Source organism: Castanea sativa, chromosome 1, assembly GCF_040712315.1.
Source record: "Castanea sativa cultivar Marrone di Chiusa Pesio chromosome 1, ASM4071231v1".
NCBI lineage: Eukaryota > Viridiplantae > Streptophyta > Magnoliopsida > Fagales > Fagaceae > Castanea > Castanea sativa.
In genome coordinates this window covers 89974262-90000048 of record NC_134013.1, presented here as the reverse complement: position 1 = coordinate 90000048, position 25787 = coordinate 89974262, and the positions used below count along the sequence as shown (strand labels likewise).

The window sequence follows — 25787 nt, the reverse complement described above, 5'->3', positions numbered from 1 at the left end:
GCAAATGGATTGACATTACTTATCAACTTTACTTTTGTTTTGTTTTCACTATATAATTATTACGTAACTCGAATATCACGGCAACTGAACTATTAAATCTAAGAAAATTTCACTATATGATTATTACATTGCCCGAATAACATGGCAACTGACCTTTTAAATCCAACAAAATGAACTTCTTATTGTATCTTTGTGGAGCAAACGTCAAACGTTAATCACTTTCATTGCAAGGCATGTACCCAAAATATTCACGCATGTTACACGAATAAACGAGGTGAAAACCATATTTTCATCCTTATATTTTCACGAGATTTTTACTTTGGGCCTTATCTTTTATTTTCACCGTTTTTACTCCTATTTAGAAAAACGTCATCTATTTTAGTCCTTTTTGTCAGTGTCCTAACAGCAAAGTCCTACGTGACAGACGGAACTATTAAAATAATAATAATAAATTTTATTTTGGCATTAAAAAATGTCACGTCAGCATCTAAATTTAAAAAAATAATTTATTAATTTTAACTAAATAAAAAAATTAAATACAGAATTAAAAACCAAAAATTACATGAATTGAGATCTAAGTGTGTCTTGAACAAGAACACAAACCCAAAAATTAAAATCCAAAAATTAAAAATCTTAAAATCATGTGATTTTGAGATCCTTCCAAATGCAAATCGTTAAATAATTAAACAGAGGAGGAGGAGGGGATGAGGAAACCAACGACGACCTCACTCTCCACAAAATCCTTAAACCTGTCTTTCAACTTCCCCAATTCCTCATTTGAATCCTCCAACTCTCTGTGTCCAGGAAAAACCACAAGATAAGCTAACGAGTACCCTCTGCTTCTCTTGGGAGAAAAGTTCTCCCCATAACTCAACTCACTAATTTGTTTTTGCTGCCCCAACAACAAACCATCCTTCGTTTCTTTTAAAACCCAAAGTATCTATGATTTTTTACATCTTTGCCCTCTTCTTCTTCCTTTAGTTTGAAGAAGTTGACTCGAGTTGCGGACCCGAGTTTGGGTTTGGGTGTGACCGCCAAATGAAGGTCGGGGGTGACCCAATCGAAGGCCATGATGTTTTTGATTATCGACAGGCCATGATCTTTGACGGTGCTTTTGTGGCGGGGGTGGATAGTGTAGGCTTTGAGGTCTTGCTTGGAGTTGTAGTAGTTGTGGAGAATGTGAGTGAAGTTGAGCGAAGTGGGTTTGATGTGAGGCTCTGTTTAATTAAAATCCAACTTGCTTTCGGTGGGTTTGCTGGGTTCAACTTGCTTGAGATGGATTTTTTTAAGTTTGAGCTTTTTTGTTTGGCTTGGTTGTGTTGTATTTTTGGATTGATTTGGTACTTTGGGGCTTTAAGATTTGATGATTTTGCTGGGTTTGAGAAAATGGTAATTTTGAGATTTTAATTTTTGGGTTTGTGTTCTTAGATCTAGGTTTGTGTTATTGTTGTTCTTGTTCAAGACATGCTTAGATATTAATTCATGTTATTTTTGGTTTCTAATTCTGTTTTTAATTTCTTTTATTTAGTTAAATTTAATAAATTAATTTTTTTTAATTTAAATGTTGACATGACATTTTTTAATACCAAAATAAAATTTTTTATTATTATTTTAAAAGTTCCGTTTGTCGCATAGAACTTTGCCGTTAGAGCACTTATGGAAATGACTAAAGGAAATGACTAAAATAGATGGCATTTTTCTAAATAGGGAGTAAAAGTGGTGAAAATAAAAGATAAAGACCAAAGTGAAAATCATATAAAAATATAGAAACAAAAATGTGATTTTCACCAATAAACTAACTTTGTCAATTCATCATCCAACTCTTCCAACGTCTACCAAACTAGAAGCTGTAAATTCTCCCATTGCAGACCCACACAGTAACTTCCCTTTATCTATTCGAAAAATTATTTCTTCATTGTTTATTAACAATGACAGAGTCACGGGTCTAAATGATAGAATTCATTGTTTTTCATTGTGCAGGATGTGTACCCTTTCATTCCATCCAATCAAGGGCCCTCTAAAAGGTTGGCATATGCCTAAAATTGCACCGCATTGGGTTGTGAAAATTTTATTTTCATATCTTTTTTATAGAAAAAATTTATCGTGTCAGATTGAATTGGATTGAATTGAATTGAATTTAGGTATGTCGGTAGTATTGGTTGAGTGCTCAGTTATTGTCCAATGCTGATCATGGTCGACATACACTCATACGGATATAAAATTACTTAAATTACTGCCCAATGATCTGAAAAATCCTAAAATTACAAGTATAAATTACATATTTTTCAAATAAAATTTCAATGTTAAGTTCTATGAATCCAAGAAAAATATCTAGTTTTATTATCCTCTATATATATTCTACATGCATTCTTCTAATATTAGCATTAGTATTTTGACTTATAGTACTACTAATCAGAACTAATGTAACAAAAATTTAAAAGAGCAGAATGGAGGAACGCTAGATATAAATTTGTATAAACCTATATATAATTTACTGATGTGTTCAGATTGTTACTTTGCTCAAGCTACAGCCCGAACAGGGCTACCTTTGTGGCTTTGTCTCAGTGTATTGATGAGTTTCTCAACAAGAAGCTAAACTCTAGTCTCGGGCAAAAGATGGAATTTCTAAATTGCTCGATTTTCTTCATCACTAAAAAATGTACGTAAGCTGTCGGTAGAGGTTTCTCAAAAAGCAGCCAAACTCTGGGGAGCCCATATATACATGTGGGGTCAGAAAAGGTAAACAAGACAAGATAGCATTCACATGAATGAATTGATGAGGTTTACTGTGCATATATAGCAATGAAAAAATGATGAGAAATCTTTGTCAGTTCTCTCTCTTTCAATTATTCTTTTTTAAAATGGAATGTTTCATTTTTTTCCATACTCTCTAAATAAGGAAGGAGCTTCGCCTGAATTAAAAAAGATTTTCTTCGTCACTACAAAATGGACGTAAGCTGTCGGTAGAGGATTTATCCTTCTCAAAAAAGCAGCCAAACTCTGGGGAGTGCATATGTACGTGTGGGGTCAAAAAAGGTAAACAAGACAAGATAGCACTAACACGAATGAATTGATGAGGTTTACTGTGCATGTATAGACAATGAAAAAAGTGATGAGAAACTTTTGTCAATTCTCCCTCTTTTAATTATTCTTTCTTAAAAAAGAATGTTTCATTTTTTCCATACAATCTGTGTTTAGAGTAACTAGAGCAGCTCGTTTATTTTACACATCAATTTTTATATTAAAAACTTACTTTTTTTATTTTACATATTTATTTTTACAAAACACTCACATCAGTTCATCTATTCTACCACATCTTTTAATTAAATAATCAATTTTCTTAAATTTTTTATTATTTCTATTAACTACCTATACGCGCGCGCACTCTCCCTCTCACTCTCTGTACCCATTTTTTTTTCCTGATTTTGCTATCTCTCTCTCTCTCTCTCTCTCTCTCTCTCTATACCCATCTCTACCCATCCATAACCCAATCCACAGCCTGATCCGCAACTCCGATCCGCAACTTCGCCGATCCATAGCACCGATCCGCAGCTCCGCCGATCCACAGCACCGATCCATAGCACCAATCCACAACACTGATCCACAGCCCGATTCGCAACTCCGATCCGTAGCTCCGATCCACAAATCAGATCCACAACACCTATCTCTCTAGCTCCGATCAGATCCACAGCACCGATCTCCCTAGCTCCAATCAGGCTCGGATCAGGCAAGACCCAACTCCGATCAAGCACCGATCTGTCTCTTTATTGTTTGTTCGTGTGAGTTTGTTTGTATGTGGGTGTGTTTGTGTATCTGTGTGTTTTTTTTTTTTTTGAGCAAGTGTATGTATGAGTTTGTTACTAAGTATCTCTGTGTTAATTTCTCTATGGATGTTACTGAGTTTGTTGAGTTCGTTGAGCACGGAAAAGAGAAAGGAAAAATGGAGCGAACGGGAAAGGAATAAAATAATCTATACACGAGCTATAGTACCCGTGTAAATATACAGGGATACTATAACTCGTGTATGAATTTTCACATTTTTAGCTATTTATACACCCATTCATGTTGGTGCTTTTTTGCATAAAATATATAAAAGTTATACTTTCTTTTATTTTAAAAGATTATGGTTGAGCTTGTGTAGATGCTCTAATGAAGGAGTTTTGCCGGAATTAAAAAAGATTTTCTTCATCACTGCAAAAAGTACGTAAGCTGTCGGTAGAGGTTTCTCAAAAAGCAGCCAAACTCTGGGGAGCCCATATATACGTGTGGGGTCAGAAAAGATAAACAAGACAAGATAGCATTAACATGAATGAATGGACGAGGTTTATTGTGCATGTATAGGCAATGAAAAAAGTGATGAGACACCTTTGTCAATTCTCTCTCTTTTAGTTATCCTTTCTTAAAAAAGAATGTCATTTTTTCCATACTCTCTCTCTCTCCCTAAATAAGGAAGGAGTGAATGGAAATTATGACCAAATTCTCAATAAGTTAGAAACAGAAAATAGAAAAATACACGTCAAAGAAAAAATAATCACACGTAAAAATAATCACACGTACAAGACAGTATTTATGTGATTCGGTAATTTGCTTACGTCCATGAAGTTGCAAGAATTTCATTATTATCTGAGAAAAATTACAAAGTGCGCCTAGTCTTTTTCTCTCTCACACGACAAAAAAAAAAAATCATAATCACCAAAATAACGTTTTTTCTATATCCTGCACACAGGATTAAGCCTGTCGATTCAAGCCTCCGTTTTATAGATTAAGCCTCAAAAGATCTCTCATTAAAAATTACACAATATTTTTCAAGTCGGGTCAAATTATCAACTGAATTAAACACAATTAAACTTCACAAAAAACAAAGGTGTTTTTGCCTGAATGGCTGGAATGAGCTTGATTGGTTATTGGCTATTTCATTACAGGTTGATGGAAAAGATGAGGATCAGAAGCAAGTCAATTATTCATAATATAAAAATGATTTGAGAAGAGATTTTATTTGAGATATGTGTAGCCCTAGCCCCCACATACTTACTTTGACAGGGTTCTCTAGAAGATCTGAATCCGGGTTCTTTGTACTTCAGTCAGCATTGTATCGAATGAGACAAGGTTATTGAATGCAATTATTGTATTTCATCATTCATTGAATGAGATTTCACTGCCCCACTCAATTATTATTATTATTATAATATGTACTTTGTTACAACTAATTTGTAATTTTGATAAAAAGTTTCTAGATGACGGTGTCAGTATTTCAGGGTGATAAACTGTTTGTGTCCTCAAGGGTCAGTTATTTGCTTCTAGTACTTCTAAAAGCCTCTTTCGAGTATAAATAAGTGTTATTATACTACTCTATGCAAATTAGAATAAATCTGTTCAGCGTTGTGCATGAACAGCAGCACTGCATCACCCAAAAAAAAAAAAAAAAAAAGCACAGATTCACAGACGAAAGAGGGAGGAGATGATCTAGATCCTCCCCAAACTCCAGCCCTCTCACAAACACACACACACACAGATCCACAGTTGTGAAGCACTTCTTTATAGAAAAGCGAACTTATATGCACTTTTCCTCTTATAAAAGCACAGATTCACAGACGAAAACACAGAGATCCACAGCCGATCTCCATGAGAGAGAAGTGGATCCACCCGCATATGTATATATGTTTTCTTGTTTTGCTGAAAACATTTAATACTACAATTTGATTCCCTTCCCTGGGGTAATGCTTTATGTAGTTTGTGGTTATTAATTATCAACTTTAGTTACAATTCTGTTCAGTCTATTTTTTTATTTTATTTATTATTATAACAGATCATTTGTTATTGTTGCAGTTTCCGTGCCTTCTGATTAAAGGCTCTTGAAGGCCAGACTATTTCTAAGGTAATGAGTCATGCTTATAAACTCATAAGTCAACCTGATACAAGATTGAAATGCCACGATAATATTGAAACACTCTATAGTTGTCGTGCTACTATTGGTCTAAAACACATTACCACTTACATATAGAGTCATAATGACTAGTGACTCATATATCTTACTACTTATTAATATATGACTTATTAACAAGTCCTCATCTTACTACTTTTCCTACAACTTTTCTACCTACCTACCATTTAGCCTTCCAATTCTATTATAGATAAAAAAAAAAAAAAAAAAACTTTCCAATTCTATTAATAATTAAAAACATTCTAGTATCCTACTCAATCAAAAAAAAAAAAAAAACCTTAATATTAACAATGAAATATACTCTAAGGTAAAATGGAAACCATAATTTTGTCAAAAGAGGACTTCTCGAAAAATGCACTACCCCACAAATTGTAAGTGCAGATACAAGAATTTTACTAAAGTGAAGATTGATTTAGGAGATAGTTTACATTTGCTATCAAAGTAAAAACCTTAAGCTTTGTACAATTTGACTTTTGCAATTTTCGTGTTCTAACATGCTGACTAGTCATCGCATAAGAAAAAATTTTTTCTATGTAATTAATGATGATACAAGCTCTAATCTTGAATCTTGTAAGAAATTGCACTCCTAAAAGCTCCTTTGGCCATAATTCTCCATGCGAAGGATGACTATTATTATTATTATTATTATTTTAGCGGAGGATTGATTTTGGTTGATAACATTATATCTCGAAAATAAAGTGAAACTTGAATATTAAACTAAAGTTGATTTGGTGAGCGAAAAAAAAAATCTACCTATATAGGTTATATTATACCAATAAGAATTTTTTTTAATTACACTTAAAGTTTTATTGTAATAATATTTTGTATTAATCCTCATAATGATGCTCAACCTTCATTATGTGCTAACAATAAAATAAATAATCCAGTAAAAATTAGGCAGGTCACTCATTCTTCGAGACGTCCTCTTTTGACAAGTTGCGCCGCTTGGCTCTCACACTGTTATTTATTAAATTATTTATTTTATTTTATTGGCTATGAAACATTCCTAACTGTTGAATGGACTCAGTTATTGGCTATGAGCTTGACATCACTAACTAGATGGAAATGACATGTCCCCGACCTCCTCTATTAAAAAATATAATGAAGAATACATATACCTAAAATAACTATTCAATTAGCAGGGTGGATATTTGCTTATCTTTTAGAGTTCAGTCAAGTTAATGTACTCTCTTATGACATATATTAATATTTTATGACCAGGCCTGATTGTCGAATGGACTCAGTTATTGGCTATGAGCTTGACATCACTAACTAGAAGGAAATGACATGTCCCCGACCTCCTCTATTAAAAAATAAATAAAGAATACATGTACCTAAAATAATTATTCAATCAACAGTGTGGATATTTGCTTATTTTATTAGAGTCCAATTAATGTATGCTCTTATGACATATATTAATATTTTATTTTATAAAAGTTTTATGCAAAATTGAAAAAATTGTGAATAACATTAGTCATTTTTTCAAATAAAAATCTCTTAAAATGATGGGAGGAATTAAACTTTACCCACCTATGGTTTGCCCCAAATTTAACTTACCCACCCTTGGTTTCATTTTTGACACTTTACCCACCTGTGCTTCACTCCATTACCATTCTGTTACCCCCCTCATATTCTACCATTACTCTAACAAGTTTCTTATAAAAAACACCACTCACGAAAGATCAAACACGCCTCTTTCAAAAAAACACTTTCATTTTTTATTTGTGGGTATCGATCAATCTCCTTATTTCTGGTGAGTTCCTGACATTTGAGAGTTTCAAGTTTGGTTTCCTTTTACTTTAATATGATCTATCTATCTGATTCTAGGTGGATTTTTAAAACATAGGGTTTTAAAAATAAATAAAAAAATTGTTCGAATCTGGGCTTTTGCAACACACAAACTTTTTTTCTGCAGTGTCAGGTTTTGTGTTTTTTTCTTTAGATTGTTCAAAAGGGCTGCACCTGGGTTTGTCTAATATTATTTGTTTTGTGCCTTTTTCTACATTCCCTTTCCATGGTTTTATCTCTAAAAAACAAAACAGAAGCTTTTAAGAATATTGTCTTTTTCTTTGTGGTAGTTTGTGTGGACCACATGATACATACCCAGTTGGTTGCTTGAAATATAAAGCATTTAGGTCTAAGCTAAGTACGTCTTCAACCTCATTATCTGAACTCTAAAGCAAATTGAATTGGACCTTATAAACAAGCCCTATTGCATAATGGTTTGCACTTATACACCTTTTGGTGCTGTCATGTACAGTGGAAACTATCATGCTTATCATTTTTTGTTCCTGTCATGTACAGAGGATACATACCCAATTGCTTGGCAGCAGGTTGCTTTCTAATATAGTAATGCTCAAATTCAGGCAATGCAATGGGCATTCTCAAAACTTTTTAGTTCACTATTGTTAGTGTTTTTAATGAAAGGAATTTCTTAAAAATTGATCTTAAGTTTCATAGTGTAGTTTTTACTTAGTCTACGTGGTTTATTTGTTTGTATTATAGACAAATGATGTTTAACTTTGCTTTGTAACAGAATATATTATACATGTCACTGGAGGACCTCAAAATATTGGCATTTTAAGTTCTTTATATAATTGTAATGCTTGAAAGTTTGATACTTCTGCCTGGGCATGATTCAGTGGCACATTATTCACATCAAGTTTTTTTTCCCCTTGTTAACTTCAGTTTGTGGATTTTGTCATTAATATTGTGTTGTATTTTATATGTAGATGGCTAACTTGAGATTCACTTTGGAGATTCATCATGGTGGCTACTTTGGGTGGAATCCAGATTTGGTATATTTAGATGGCTGTGTTTCTATTATTGATGAGGTTGACCCCGATAGACTGAGTTTATTTGAAATACAAGATATTTGTGGTGAGTTGGGGGCACCTAGTACAAACACATTTCATTACCTTATTCCTGGAGGTAACCTAGAACAGGGGTTAATGGTTATAAATGGAGATGATGATGTACTTAATATGTGTGACATTCATGATGCATGGCCTTTAGATAGGATAATACTATATGTTGAGGGTGGTGAGGAGCCACTTGTAATTGAGGAGCAAATTGGTATTGAGGAAGTAGGGGGTCAGGATGGTGGAGATGAGCATGAGGTGGGTCAAAATGATGGTGATGTGCATGAGGTGGGTCAGAACGATGATGATGTGCATGAGGGAGGTAATGTGGATGCTAAAGGAGGTGGTGGGCAAGATTGTCTAGATTTTGATTGGTTGGAGGAAGGGTTTGAGGGGCCTGGTTTTGATGATGATGTTTTTTGGAATCTAGATGATGGGCGATCTACCCATGGAGTTCGTGACAGTGCAGCCCCACATAGGCCTACTATAGCTGAAAATGACAAGGAATTAGCAATTAGGTCTAGTGCAATAGAGAATGAGTGTGTGGAAGAGGGTGAATGGATTGACCCACCTATTAAAGATGACATGGAGAGTTTGGTAGGGTCTGACGATGATCAGCTAGCCCTAGCTGCTACAAAAGAACCTGAGTTTAATATCCAAACTGACATGAGAAAATCGGTGTTAATGAAGGGAATGAAGTTTCCAAATTCTAAGGTTTTTAGGGAGGCCTTGAGGGAATATGCCATAAGGAAGCCAGTCGATATCAAGTTCAATTCGAACTGAATGAAAAGAAGAAGATATCAGTTTATTGCATAAATGAATGTGGATGGAGGTGTTATGCATCTCAACTACCTAAGGAGTTGACATCCAAAATAAAAACATTCAATCCAGAATGCACCTGCCCTAGATACTTCAAACACACCCAAGTGACTACAAGTTATGTTGCAAAGAAGTTTGTGCAGGATTTTAACAAAAATCCCAATTGGAAAGTGGCTGGTGTTCAACATCATGTGAAGGAAAAACTTAAAGTTGACATAAGTTACAGTCAGGTGTATAGGGCAAAAAGAATAGCTACTGATTTGATTACTGGGGATGAACAACTGCAATATGGGAAACTTAGGGATTATGCAGAGATGATAAGAAAGAATGATGTAGGAAGTAGGGTTAGGCTTTTTGTTTGAAAGTTGTGCATGTCAGATGCGTGGTGGACTAGTAGTTAGGCTTTTTGGTTGTAAAATTGTATGCATGTGACTTAAAGTCACAATGGCTATGGACCAGTAGTTAGGCTTTAGGCAGATTATGACATTAATGTGCATTGACAAAGGCATATGTGTTCATATATATTATGATTTACAACTGGTGCTCTTTATCTAATCAAATTCTGTATTGGTATGATTGGAATTCTGTTTTGGACTTGGGTGTGAGGAATTTTACTGATGCATAGGTCTGTTTTGGACTTGTGTCAAAATGCTTTTATCTTTGTCATTTTGTGAAATGAGATTATTTACTTGTGGCAATATATATATATATATATATATATATATATATAAACAAGTATAGCATCGAATAGATTTCATCTTTGGATTGCTAAGAAAGGAATTTCATTATTTCTTTTTTCCTTTTTAATTTTCCCATGTTATCTCTATACCTTATTCCTAATTTTCATTACTAGGTGTCATTTTATCTTCATCTAGTATGTCAATTGCACATATCCATGAGTATCCACTTTCACCAGTCTATAATAAAATATTTTCTCCTTTAGCTTTTTATAAGGATTGACCCACTTATCCATGAGTATACACTTTCACCATTCTATGATAAAATATTTTGTCCTTTAGCTTTTTATAAGTATTAAGATATTCATCTTAGGGCTTTCATTGGAAATATGCCCTCCTCCACAGCTATCTCTTTTATTATTATGCATGTTTGTCATACCACTTCGTGGCAATATATATCCAAATCCTAGAATGAAGTAAAAAAAATTAAACTACAGAACATTTGCACAAAAACCACACTTTGTATTTCAAAAGATAGATACAATAAGATTCTTCATGGCAGACTAAGATTCTTCACCCTTATATTGTTGTTCACTGAGGCAAAACACACCAACAACATTACAATCATGAAAAATAACCATGACAAAACCAACTTGTATATTCCCTCACTCTCTCTAACCCTCTTAAGTTTCTCCCTAGCTTCAACATAAAGCTCATGAGCTTCTCTTTGCCTCTGAATTTTACTGATGCATAAGTTTGTTTTGGACTTGGATGCATAGGTCTGTTCTGGACATGTGTCAAAATGCTTTTAACGTATTCTCCATATCTGACCCTAGCCCTTTCTCAATATCTACAATGAAAAGTAGTTGTTTAAATATAACCAAAATTAGGCTCAATTTGAACCAGAGAAATCACAGATAACAAAAACTAAACTTCTTCACAAGCAAAGAAATCACTATAATAGAAGTAGTAAACTAAACTTCTTGCTATCAGTAATAAATTCCATCCTCAGTGCAAAATTCTGTTGAACCAATCACAGAAATAGGTAATGCCAGTGGATAAATATACAAATAGATAAAAAGGATAATAAGTTTAATACAATAAACATTAAGTTCTTAGGTAAAACACAAAAATATTGTACCCACACTTTTTAGAGAAACATATTGGGCAAAACAAGTAAAAACCATTATCAATAGTGACAAGGTTAGTCAACAGGCAGAACCAGAAATCCCATATTATTACCAAAATAGGAGAAAATAAAATCAAGTTAGGGGACTATCAAAACCTTCCTATGAAGCACTATGATGGTTTTACATAATATCTGTATTCAGAGTAGTATGACCAAATTTAGAAGTAACTTTCAACTCTTTATGTATATTTTCAATTAAATTTCAGCAACATAAGACCTGTAGTAACAAGAAAAAAAAACAGAAACATTCTCTAACCCATTACTCAACTCATCATTGTCCTTCAGCACCAACCATCCGATAAGTACAACTGCAATAACACTTCATTTTGCAACAAAAAGGAATACAAATTTTTATGTCAAATTTAAAATCAATACCACGAAATAGAGCTTAAACATCTCCAATTTATCATTCCGAAAAAAAAAAATTAGAACCCTAGGTTTCAAAAACCAAAGGAATCTACCTAGAATTGGATAAAGAGAGCATATGAGAGTACAAGAAAACCAAAACTTGAAGATATGAACCCAGAACTCACCAGAAAATAAGGAGATGGATCGATACCCACAAATCAAAAATACTATTTGATGGAGATGAGCCCAGACTTTGCCTTGTTCTTCCTCGATGTAGTTGCACGATCAAACCCCAACTGGGTCTCAGTCCAATCTCTCAGGAAAGATGCATTGTAGCCTCTAGATCATCGTCTAGTAAGCACTGTAGGCGTGGGAGCGTGTTTTTTTGAGAGAGGCATGTTTGATCTTTCATGGGTTGTGTTTTTTATAAGAAACTTGTTAAAGTAATGGCAGAATATGAGGTGGGTAATGAAATGGTAATGGAGTGAAGTACAGGTGAATAAAATGTCAAAAATGAAACCACGAGTGGGTTAGTTAAATTTGGACAAACCACATGTGGGTAAAGTGTAATTCTTCCTAAAATCATTGATTAATGTACACTTTAAGAATATACATTGGTAAAGCCCATCATATTATTATACAATCACCAGACGTGTACCTAACTTCATCATAGATATGGCCATGTCCTGTGGGATTGAGAAACCCCAGAAATATCAAAAGTAAAAAGTGATGCCATTGACTTATAATCTTCGTTCTGTCATGACAATGTTGTCGCTCAAAAATTCCAAGGTTTCTGCGTTCATAACGCTGTTGGTGTTGGTGGGGAAAAGTTGTAAAAACTAGCAATGAAGTCCACTTTATTCACTATTTTCTCCAATGATGATATGGCATGGATGAAGCACGGAACAAATGATATGGACAGAAGAGCAGAAGCCTTTAACTTTTATATACTTTCAAAATAGGATTTTACTAATGTGTGCCTAAGGACACACATCAGTATATCATTTTTTTTAAAAAAATTTATTGGAAATTGAAAATTTTTTACAGTTTTTTCAATTTTTCATAAAATGTTTTCAAAAATAGATGACTTAATATGTGCCCTTAAGGCACACATTAACTGGACCCTTCAAAATAAATTGCTACAAACTATATAGAAAAAATGCATTTACACTTTCCTAGGAATATCAATTATCATGTGCACCAAAAGATTTCTCAAAAAAAAAAAAAAAAAAAGTGCAGCCAAAGACTATATATATATATATATATTAATATTGTTTTTAGTATATTAATTAATAAAAAAAAGTGGTTACTTTTATATTAATTACTATAACAAATTTATCACTTATGTACTATTTATTAGTTAGTAAAATAATGATAATAATGAATTTAATATATAATTTTAAAATAAATAAAATTATCACATTCATTATCATGATTGTTAGAAACCACTAAAACAATTTGGTTTTTTTGATAAATAAACATGGGCGTTATGACATTTGTAAATTAGAAAACTTCCAAGAAATTTCCCATGCATCCACGTGATTGGCTTTTTATTTCAACTTTGTCTGTCTTTCACCTGACACCCTAGTCCAGTCCTCTCAAGCTTGTTTCTCTCACATTATCGGAAATTTCTCTCAATTTTCTCATTATGTTTTCTTTCTCACATACTGGCTCTTTAATTAGACCCTCAACCTTAAAGGCTTCTGCTCGATCTAATGACACTTACAAACAGTGTGAGAGCCAAGCGGTTCAACTTGCCATGGCGTTGTGAGAGATTTTAGGGCAGAAATTGTCAATATGCAAATGGAATGGAATTAAGCAAACAATTACATGAAGCGGATAAACTGACAAGGTGAGGGTTGAAGGTTTAAAGCAATACAATTCCATTAGTTGTTAGATAATCTTACCTGTTACAAATATTCACCTTGACTTCAAACAAGGTCAAGAAGAATCTATAGTAACAAAATATATTAAGTATTAACCAGTAAAAAATAAAAACCCTTCAACCTGCAATCCTAATCATAAGTTACTGTTTTTTTTTTTTTTTTTTGAGAAAAAGTTACTGTATAATATAATACTACATTATTAAGTAATTTGACATTGTGAAAAGAAAGGGTGAGAATACTTTAATTTGTAACTTAAGATATTCGCATTCAAAAAGGTGGTTTGGATGTACTTTGCTTGCCCAAACAAAAGTTGGCCGAGTTGTGGCCCCAACCTGATAAGAAACTCTCCAGCAATAATTTGTAAGTGTAACTAGCTAGGTGACCATGATCATCAAAAAAGAATTGGAACAATTGACCCAAAAAATTGACCCAAAAATTCATAACAAATTCCCCCAAAAATTGACCCAAAAAAGAATTTCAAATTTTTAAACTTCAATTCTACACAAAGCATACCCCCATATCTGAATTGGAACAATTGGAATGTCACTAAAATCCCAAGGCGGAGCCAATATGCAAAGCAAATCATGGGTGTGGGATCATACACATTAAGAATTTAAGATAAACTTAAGTTGTTCCCTTCTTTTCCTTCTTTGATAGCAGCATTACCAATCTGCACAACATTCGTCAACAGCCCACCACTCCTCAATATGCTACTTTCACATAAATTTCCAGGGGCAAATCGGAAAGAGACGGAATGTGAGGGAAGAGGACAGCACCGGTGATGACTGGGAGAGGGGCTTAACTGAGTATCCCGTCAAAATATTAGATTAGTTAGGATTTTAGTTGCTAAGTTGGCAGTCCATGTGGGCATAAAAATAATATTTTATATAAGCTGTTAGCTATGTCAGTATTTTTCATCCATTATTTAACGGTGAGAACTATTTTAACACATTATCAAAAATTTAGGGACTAAATTGACACATTTAAAAGCATAGGGACCAAATTGACATATAATGAATAAGTTATGGATCAAATATATAATTTACCCTATAATATTAATTCTTAAAAAGCAATATTTCATTTCAAGCCTCTTAGTACTTATGCTTTCTTAAAAGGGAATGAGCTTTCCCACACTTAAAGACCAGGCGTGAAAGTCAAATGGACTCAACTCTTGGCTGTGAGTTTGACATTACTAACTAGATGGAAATGAAACATTCCTTTTTAAGAAGGAATATTATATATATATATATATATATATATATATATATATATATATATATATATTGGCTAATGTGTGCCCTAAAGGTACACAATAATTAATTATTTTGAAAAAAAAATTTTTGAAAATTGAAAAAGTATTGACAATTTTTTCAATTTTCGAAAAAATCTGGAAATGCAAAGGCTGTTTGAGGGATTTTTTTTTTTTTTTTTTTGTGTTTTCTCTCCATAATTGGCTTTAGAGAGCCTATTAGAGATGCTCTAAGAGAGGCATGCTGTCTTTTCTTTTAGAACCCCACTACAACTTTATAACTACTGAATGAGTCTGAATCTCGTGTATGTGGAATAATTGAAGGCACCTGTGCCTAATTATCGTACTATGGTTTTGATTTGATAGGAGACGTACACTAATCTATTGTCCCATGCCATTATGCCTGTATGCCTATAGGACTTTGCAATTAATTTCTCTCTCTCTCTCTCTCTCTCTCTCTCTCTGTGTGTAAATATGAACTAATAATTTATAACCCTGCATAGAGATAGAATGAAGAAAAATGACTATTAGAGATTATTTTGATATTTTCATGATCACCCACTCGATAAATTTTTTTATTTTAAAGCTATAATTTATTAAGAGAAAATGAAGAACAGAAGCGAAAAGTAAAATAGAGCTCCCAAGAGTACAACTAAATTTAAAATTTAAAAAAAAAATGTTTGAGAAGGTTTCAGCACTTTACTAACTCTAAGCAATCGTAAATTTATCATCTTTGAGAAGGTTTCAGCACTGGCTTCAACATCCAAGTCTTCCATGACAAATATGCCTTCAACCTTTTCTAGTATCTAGTAACCAAAAACAAAGAGTAAGTGTATCAAAATTCAAAAGGTATCAACACACACATATCAAAGCTTAAAGTTTTGCATCAACTTACCATGCTACTATCTTGCAGAGCATTTACAATATCATCCTTGAGGTAAAACCTTCTGCGTCTAATGGACTCACAACGCACCAAATTACTACCCATTTCTTGTAGTAAATTATGCATCCACACTATTCCATTAGAGATGGTAATTAGTGATTTTTCTTGAAGGAATTTTTAGATCGACGTATGGACCAATAATTTGAGTTCGTACTAAATCTACTACGCAATCTTTTGCCATTCCTTTATAAAAAACAAGCAATATCTAAAAATACTTCTTGCTCTCTTTCACGTAGATCTTCATAACTTGTTTTGAGCACATTCATAACTTTACTTTCTGAAATATTTTGTACTCCATCTAGGTAACTTACCCATTCATCTCGATTTCTCTTATACAGATTGGAACCAGTAAGGTGGTAGATTTTCTACCAATGAGAGGAAGACAAGTTTATAACTGCTAATAAAGAAAGTTCAATCATTTTATAGGCAAAAGTAAATTTGATGGAAGTATTTTCTGCAAAGTAGGACCCAAACTCATGTGAACTAAATAACATCACAAGAAGGGATGGAGCAATTTCCTTTCTTTTTACTTTTTCCTAATCTGTAACCCTTTTTACTTGAGTAACGTGTAGGTACTGAATGAAGTAAAACTGTGGCCACTTTGTTGCCCTAACAAAAGAAAAAGTATCAGAAAATGGTGGAATATTGACAAATTTAATACTTTTTAATATATATAGGAATTACATTACTAGTGGAGACAGTCTGGAATCTTAATAGCTTTTACTCTAAATCCCACCAAATAGCAAATAAAGCTAATTAATGTTAGCTAAATACTGCTAAGTTCTAAAATGCTTCAAATTTCATTATTATAGTTATCATACCATAAATTTGAAACTATGGCTAGCTATCATACATTTTCAAGCAAGGGACAATATCAGTAGTTCACTGACTTAACTGTCAGGTCTATGGTTGGAATACAACTTCATGATCAAAGTATACAAAGGGCCTCCAAGGGGGGAGCAGTACATCACAACATATTATCAAAAAGACAAGTAATCAATAAATGTGAGTAAACATTTAAAAAGGAATATCAAATGGACATTAAGAAGGCATATCCATGCCATCTATCAGACGTTTTTATCCACTCTGGAAAATCATGACCCAAGTTGCAACTTAAATATTCCAATTGAAAAGGGAACCCCAATCGAAGTTGAAACTTAACGTCAACAATTCATTCTGTCATGACTGTGTTGTCACTTATCACTCAAAAATTTCAAGGTTTATGTACAGTGTCTATGTTCATAACGCTGTCGGTGGGGAAAAGTTGCATGTTGTAATAGCTAGAAATGAAGTCCACTCTTTTCGCGTATGTTCCGAGTCCACTCTTTTCTCGTATCATTGTTGATATGGCATGGATGAAGCACGAAAAAAATCTAGCGTACTTTAATTTCTTCATGACATGGACAGAAAAGCAGAGGCCATTAACTTATTTTTTGAAGATTCAATGTGTGATTTTTGAAGATGCCTTTAACTTTAACTTTAACTTGTATAATATACTTTCAAAATTAACTGCTAGAAAGTATTAATTGAAAGAAATACATACACACCACCAGTGGGTGTGGTTCAACTAGTAGGTGACTGCTGTGGCTTCACCACGTCTCAATTCGAGTTCTCATGAGAACTGTAATTGTAATTTCTGGAAGTCCCAGAAATCAATAGAGCCTGGGATGTGTGTGAGTTCAGGGTATCCGAGCTCCAATTCGAGCTGGTGATACTCATGGGCTTACCCAAATGTACCATAGGATTAATAATTTAAATTTGATGATAAATTAGAGAATAAAAATGAAAGAACAAAACGTACTTCATTTTTATTTATTTATTTATTGATGAATTTTTGTTTTTGATGAACTTATGCCCAACCTTGAACCTACATAGAAAGTAATGATATTCAAATTAAGATTGATATGTCACAATAACATTAAAACACTTTACAGTTGTCATGCTACTATTGGGTCCAAAACATTTTGGCACTTGTGTATGGAGTCATGATGACTCGTGGCTGATATGTTACTATTTATTAATTCATGACTTATCAATAAGTTCCCATTTTACTATTTTTTTTACAACTATTCTACATACCTACCATTTAGCCTTCCAAATCTATTAAATTTTTTTTCCCAATTCTATTAAATAATTAAAAACATCCTAGTATCCTACTCAATTAAAAAAAAAATCCTTAATATTAACAGTGAAATATACTCTAAAGTAAAATGAAAACCAAAATTTTGTCAAAAGAGGACTTCTTGAAGAATGTACTACCCCACAAATTGTAAGTGCAGATACACAAATTTTACTAAAGTGAAGATTGATTTAGGGAATAGTTATGTTTGCTGCCAAAGTAAAGACCTTAAGCTTTGTACAACTTGACTTTTGTGATTACCGTGTTCTAACGTGCTAACCAATGACCGCGTAAGGAAAATTGTTTTCCATGCAATGATGATACAAGTTCTAATCTTCAATCTTCTAAGAAGTTGCACTCCTAAAAGTATAGACTTCTTGAAGAATACACTACCCCACAAATTGTAAGTGCAGATACACGAATTTTACTAAAGTTAAGATTGATTTAAAGGATAGTTACATTTGCTTTCAAAGTAAAGACCTTAAGTTTTGTATAACTTAACTTTTGCGATTGCCGTGTTCTAATGTACTGACCGCATAAGGAAAATTGTTTTTCGTGTAATGACAAGACAAATCATGGACTCACCAACCCACTTGCCAGGCTCACAACTCTTAAGTCTTATCTTATTCAAAGTTTCAACCTTTCAAAGTTCAAACTCTTTTCATTTTTCAGTTTTCTTTCCTTCACATGGCATAGGCACACCATGAGACATTTTCTTGCAGACTCACTCTCTCAAGTCTCCAATATTTCTCAAGTAGGGCTGGCCTTAGGCCTAGGCCACTTAGCATATATTTCACAGATGCCTACGTAATACTTGTGGCTATGAGTCTCACCAGGGGTAAAGTAACCCTTTTTTTTTTTTTTTTTTAATCTGCTTTTGGAAGCAAGGGTCTGGTCTATGCATGGTATGAGGTGCAATGGATCAGATTCCTCCATGTAGTTAAAGTGATGAAAATCCAAGAACATTGTCAAAGTATTGTCCAATATATCCCGTAATTACTTGACAAAAATGACAGTCATTGTTGGACGGTGAGTGTGAGTGGTTCCTTTGAAGTCTGTCACCAACTTCCTTTACATCTCTTTCACAGTTGGTTGAGGCATCATTTTCAAATGACTGATCATCTTCAAACAAATTTCAAAGATGAGGATCAAAAGTTCGAATCATCTACTTTAGTTTTAGACTTCTAGTATTAGTTGAAGACTGAAGGCACCTTGTTGGGTGGAGGGGCCATGACACTTTTACAAATTTGAAAAACCATGATGATGGAGGGGCCATGACACTTTTGTCTAACCTATGTGTGCAAGTATGAAAACGTGCACTATGCAACACCAAAAGTCCACTGAAAACCCATGATGATGAGGGGCAAAAAAACAAAAAAAAACTAGCTGAGAACACTGGGCTTTAGTGAGCTTCTTTTTTTCTTTTTCTTTTTTTTTGTTATTCTTCTTCTTTTTAATCTTTAAACTTCACCCTTTGCTTCTCTTCATCATCATCATAATTTTTTTTCTTTTAAATTGGATATAATTTCTCTCATCATCATCATATATCATTTTTCTTCTTCAAAATTGATTTGTTTTCTTTCGGGTTGAATTTTGGTGTCAAATAAGTTGTTCTAATAGTGATTTGTTTATAGAAGATAATTTAGGTTTATTGTAGAGAGAAGATCTATATTTTTCTAAAATTTCCCTTTTATAGTAGAATCTTCTCAAGTTATGTATAATGATTTTAATAAATACGTATGCTATATACAGTAAACCTCATCCATGATAGCATTCATTATTTTGCATTGTGCAGGATGTGTACCCTTTCATTCCATCCAATCGATCGAGTTTCCTCTAAAAGGTTGGCATATGCCTAAAATTGCACCGCATTGGGTTGTGAAAAAAAAAATTTATATTTTTTTATAGAAAAAAATTATCGTGTCAGATTGCATTGAATTGAATTTAAGTATGTCGACTCAATTGTATTGGTTGAGTGCTCAATTAATTATTGTCCAATGCTGATCATGGTCATACACTCATACTGATACTGATCAGTATCATGATATAAAATTACTTAAATTACTGCCCAATGATCTGAAAACTCCTAATATTACAAGTATAAATTACATATTTTTCAAATAAAATTTCAATGTCAAGTTCAACGAATCCAAGAAACATATCTCTAATAGTTTTATTATCCTCTGTATAATCTCATACATTCTTCTAATATTAGCATTGGTATTTTGACTTATACTACTACTAATCATAACTGATGTAAAAAAAATTGAAAAGATCAGGAATGGAGGAACAAGATATAAATTTGCCCGCACCAATAGTTTACTGATGTGTTCACATTGTTACTTTGTTCAAGCTACAGCCCCAACAAGCCAATCTGGGCTACCTTTGTGGCTTTGTCACAGTGTATTGATGAGTTTCTCAACAAGAAGCTAAACTCTAGTCTCAAGCAAAAGATGGAATTTCTAAATTGATCGATTTTCTTCATCACTATTACATGTACACGTAAGCTGTCGTAAGGTAGAGGGTTCTCAAAAAGCAGCCAAACTATGGGTATACATGTGGGGTCAGAAAATGTAAACAAGACAAGACAACACATAGCATTAACATGAATGAATTGACAAGGTTTACTGTGCATGTATAGGACAATGATAAAAGTGATGAGAAACTTTTGTCAATTCTCTCTCTTTTAATTATTCTTTCTTAAAAAAGAATGTTTCATGTTGTCATGCTTTCTAAAATAGGAAGTAGCTTTGCGTGAATGACCGGAATCAGCTTGATTGATTATTGAAGATTTGACGATTTTGTTTGAGATATGTGTAGCCCCCACAATACATTACATCATAGACTTAAGATTGTGAGAGAGGGCGTGCTGTCTTTTCTTTTAGAGCCCACTACAATTTTATGACTACTGAATCCCATGTTATTATGTGTAGGGCTGTCCACGGGTCGGGCCGGGTCGGTTTTGGGCCCAAACCGAACTCGACCCGATTGGTTCGGGTTACTGAATTCTAGACCCGTATTCGACCGAATATTCGGGTCGGATTTAACATTTCGGATAATCGGTTGTACGGGTTGGAGTTGTTGGATTGACGGGTCTGGGCCTCAGATTGGGCCGGAATATATTACATTATTAAAATTTCAATTATTTCATTTTTTTGGGCCTTCTTAGCCCAAATTACTTGGTTTGGCAACTGAAATCCGCCATATATTTCGAATTGGGCCTATTTTTATTAAACTTATTTTAAAATAGGGCTTCAATTAGGGCATATCTAAAAGGCCCAAAAAATGTCTATTCTTTTCATCACCTGTGATCAACAGTCAACACAACACACCAAAATGTTTTTTTTTTTTAATCACCTGTGATCTGAAACATGTAGCACCTATCAATCCATTCCACATACATAACCTTTCCCACATTAACCACAAAAATTAATATAAGCACCAAGGCAGTAAGCTAGTCTATCAATCCACATGCATAACCTTTCCCACATTAACCACAAAAATTAATATAAGCACCAAGGCAGTAAGCTAGTAGCTCAATGCCTATAAAACCTGTCGACCATAACAAATAATATTTTTAGCAACAAATAAACTCCAATATTACCATAGAAGCAATTACTGCAAGTTTTTGGGCAGTAACCCACTTAGGCAGAAAGCTTGGTAACCCATAATTACTTACAACAATCAAATACCATAGGTATTTCCAAAAAATAGCTTTTCCAAAGCATTGAATGACTACTCTAAAGTTTATAAGTCTATAACTAATAGAAGAGAAAACCTATGAACTAAGATTTCTTTTCTATAAGCATTGACTGTCGAGTATCGTTACAAGTTAGAAAAGCGACATGTACAAAAAAGCTTCCAAAATATTCCCAAAAAGCTGCCTTCTTTACAAAATAAATTACCATCCTACAATAGACAGAACAAACAATAAATTAGTACCAAATACAAAACGACTAGCTTGTAAGGAAACCAAGTTTATAACAGTAGCAAGCTAAAGGCATAATCATACCAAGTCAGCCATTAATCATCAATGCTAATTAAGGGTCGTTTGCTGGAAGTGAAACTCTTGCTTGAGTTGGAATTTACTGTTACATTTGCTATTGGTTGTTCATTTAAAACTAGAAAAGAATAGGAAATAAACACAATAAATTAAATTTGGCTTGAATACACAAGACATTCAATAAGATTAATAGACTAAATTTCAGAATTTAAACATATTACCTAAGTCAAGTAACTCCTCCTCCAATGCCTCTACATCATCCTTTGACCGGCGATGAGAAATTGGAACTGTGGCTTGAAGCCAATTTTGTGAACATACAAGGTTTTGAACCATGAGAGGAGATAGTGAACTTCGAAATGGATCGACAATTCGACCACCAGTGCTGAATGCAGACTCAGATACAACAGTGGAAACTGGCATAGCCAGCACATCCTTAGCTACTTTAGACAACACTTGGTACCTACTACAATTGTCCCTCCACCACTCCAATATCTCAAAATTCACATCCTTTCTCCCATCACAATTTTCAGCCAAATACTTCTCAAGCTCATTACTACAACCTACAGATTGTTCAACTTCCAAAAATCGTTCATATCGCGAGTGAACCATCACATATGGATCACTACCATCACTTTCCAATTCTGACCTCTCACTCTCACTTTGTTCTTGCAAATTTGGTGAATGAATAGAAGAGTAAAAATTATACAACTTATACAAAAGATCTTTCACCCTATCAACCATCACTTCAACAACTAAATTCCCATAAATTTCAGTAAAAGAAAACTTCAAAAACCTCAATTTTTTTCGTGGATCAAGAACCACAGCCACATACAAAAGAGGATTAATTTTCTCCTCTTCCCCCCAATACTTCTCAAATTTAGTTTGCATGTTTGTGGCTGTGTTTTTCAAGAGAGTGTTTTGGGATTTAACTAAATTGGAAATACTCTCCTGAATAACAAAGATCTCATCATAAAAGGCATTTGAAGTAACATACAAAGAACCAGAGAATTTCTTCGTTGCATTATAAAAAAGCCTTAAAAAAGTCACAAATGACCTACAATTTTGGAAATCAGCCATACACGGAGATCCCAAACCACCACTATCTTCCTTGGTCCTAAAGTACGAAGAATAACCATCATCTTCAAAATCCATTCGAAGGAACACTTTCTCAAACTTTTCAGCAGTTTCTAACATGATATAGGTCGAGTTCCACCTAGTAGGTACATCTAAACTAAGAAGACTCTTGGACTCCATACCTAACCTCTCCATAAAACTCTTAAAAGTTTGACTTCTATTGGGTGAGGACTTCACATACCTCACAGCTTCACGTACCTTAGCAACAGATACATCAATCTCTTTCAAACCCTCCCCCACAATGAGATTTAGGATATGAGCACAACACCTCATGTGCATATACTCATTTCCCAAAACTGTCCCATTCCAATCTTTAGTCACCCTTTGCAAAAATTTAATTGTTGTTAAATTTGAGCTAGCATTATCTACTGTCAAGGTAAATATCCCATCAATACCCCACTCACGCAATGACATCTCAATTTTTCTACCTATAGTCTCCCCCTTGTGGTCTTCAACTAGACAAAAGTTTAAAATTCTCTTATGTAATTTCCAAGCATCATCAATGAAGTGACATGTGAGACACATATAATTTAAATTTTGAACAGAAGTCCATGTGTCCGTAGTAAGACACACCCTACAACCCTTCAAAGATTTCCTTAGCTTATCTCTCTCACTATTATAAATGCCAATCACATCTCTAGCCACAGTTTGGCGAGATGGGATATCCTTTAATCGAAGCTTAGGTTGTAAGGTAGTTACATACTTCTTAAACCCATATCCCTCAACATACCTAAAAGGCAATTCATCAATTATAATCATTTCGGCCAATGCCTTTCTAGAAGCCTCAACAGAAAAGGTTGTTGACACAAGGTTGAATCCATCATCTCCATCCTTTTTGGGTTCAAAAGCTAATGTTTTCTGCCCTTTAACTAGATCATCTCTATTAGGGTTCTTAGGACATATTACCACATGAGCTAACAAATTACTAGTACCACAACTCTTACTATCAGCATTATACGATTTTTGGCAAAAATTACAAACAGCCTTAATTTTACTAGAATCACCCTCGCCTATCTTTACTTTTTCAAAATAAGTCCAAGCAAGTGACTTTTTCCTACCACTACAAGTACCACTAACAGGAGCTGTCATACTCACTTGGCATGGTGGAACAGGGGGCAACTCAGCAGCTGCAGCTGTTTCAGCTTGGGTAGCAGCAGAATCTTCAACTTGGGTGGGAATAGCACCAACATCTTCTGTAGTAGCTGGTGTTTGGAGAGAGGGTTCATTCGCTAAGGTTTCCATGACCTAAAAAAACAAAGATAAACATAAGCAAACTAGAGTAACAAGTATAATTCATAGATTTAATCGTAATAAACTAATAATAATATATGATAACCACACAAACCAAAATTAGGAACAGCCACATTATAACAACCTTCTCATACTCTTCACATTATAACACTCATACTCTTAGGCATTGATACAAGTCTTAAGCTTGTGAGATATATGGTTTTTATTTTATTAAATACTAGGTTAGGTCTGTAACCCAGACAGAATTAAATACTAGGTTTTTCTGAATGAATAATAACCCTCTGTTACTATTAGCATATGAGCCCTAGTGAAATCATGGTTAGATAAACAATTGAGGGTTAATAACCCTCTTATTCTTCTAGGCTTCTTGAGCCTCAATGTCTTTTAACACACCCCCACAACATCTAGTTTTCAATGAGATGCCTCTTTGAACCTATTAATGAGTTCGAGAGCCTGTTTTGTCCTCTAAAGTTAGGGGATAAAATCTCACAATCTTGAAGTTAATTAGTGTATTTTATTACCTATAGTAAGGACAGCTCCTTTTTTAAATAAACCTTGTCTAATTTGGGCAATAGAGAACATACAAAGCTACAAACTAATAGAAAAGCAAAACCAAAAGCATCTGCAAGCCACATTAATGCATCAAAAAATACTCTATCAGTTAGATTAGTTTACAAAAAAAGCAAGCCAAAGTGAAAGTTCCCGTAGTTTTTTTTATAAGTAATGAATCTTTATTAAATGATTATCAAAAAAAATAAAGGCTCTCAAGTCTCAAGCATGATGCAAAGCATTACTGATTTCAATTAATCCAAGTTTTTCAATGTCCATAAAATAAAACAAATGTCTCCAAAAGAGGCGTAGTAGTAACTAAAAAAAAAAAAAGGGTTAGAGCCTCCCTCCCTGTAATTAGGATTTAGGACTTTGTATATAGTGGCTCAGTGGGCAAAAGTAAGTCTCAATTGACTGTGGTTGTTTAATGTACTTAGAAAATGTAACTTTGTGGACTCAGGTTATAATTTGTATTGAATGAATGGTAAATTTGTGATTAATTTCAAGAATGCATGAAGTGATAGTTCTTTAGTAAAGTTCTAACTTGATTTTTTAATGGATAAATCTCGTCTGACAATAAACTAGATTTGTTTTGACATTATTATAATTGAAAATCAGCATTATTATTAGTTAAAAGGACTCAAAAAAAATGATAAACATTATCAGTTAGAACTTAAAACCACACTAAGTTTCCAGTTCACAACATTAAACATTTAAACTCCATGTTTTGAACTCAAATAAACCAAATAAAAAAATAATGTCTAATGTTAACAATTCATTTAGGAAACCCGAGAATGGAATAATAACCAAACCATATA

At 33.6% G+C, this 25787-nt stretch overlaps 3 protein-coding genes across 4 annotated transcripts; 1 reads left to right on the top strand and 2 right to left on the bottom strand.

The window, feature by feature from the left end:
- Positions 1 to 682: 682 nt before the first annotated feature.
- Positions 683 to 8323, bottom strand: LOC142636937 (stress-response A/B barrel domain-containing protein UP3-like). Its single transcript, XM_075811231.1, is given in 3 exon segments — positions 683 to 964; positions 967 to 1217; positions 8257 to 8323. Coding segments are annotated over 3 exon segments (600 nt in total).
- LOC142622596 (uncharacterized) lies at positions 5356 to 10206 on the top strand. 2 transcript variants are annotated; one of them, XM_075796111.1, is made up of 3 exons: positions 5356 to 5651; positions 5827 to 5875; positions 8674 to 10206. In XM_075796111.1, the coding sequence occupies exon 3, from the start codon at positions 8674 to 8676 to the stop codon at positions 9583 to 9585; it is 912 nt and encodes a 303-aa protein (XP_075652226.1). In that variant the 5' UTR covers positions 5356 to 5651; positions 5827 to 5875; the 3' UTR covers positions 9586 to 10206. The 2 variants fall into 2 exon arrangements, with proteins under 2 accessions (XP_075652226.1, XP_075652225.1); XM_075796110.1 differs by having other exon boundaries at positions 5356 to 5714.
- Positions 10207 to 22055: 11849 nt separating this feature from the next.
- LOC142628707 (zinc finger BED domain-containing protein RICESLEEPER 2-like) lies at positions 22056 to 24411 on the bottom strand. Its single transcript, XM_075802754.1, has 2 exons — positions 22257 to 24411; positions 22056 to 22153 (listed from the first exon to the last, which is right to left on the bottom strand). The coding sequence occupies exons 1-2, from the start codon at positions 24409 to 24411 to the stop codon at positions 22056 to 22058; spliced, it is 2253 nt and encodes a 750-aa protein (XP_075658869.1).
- Positions 24412 to 25787: the final 1376 nt, after the last annotated feature.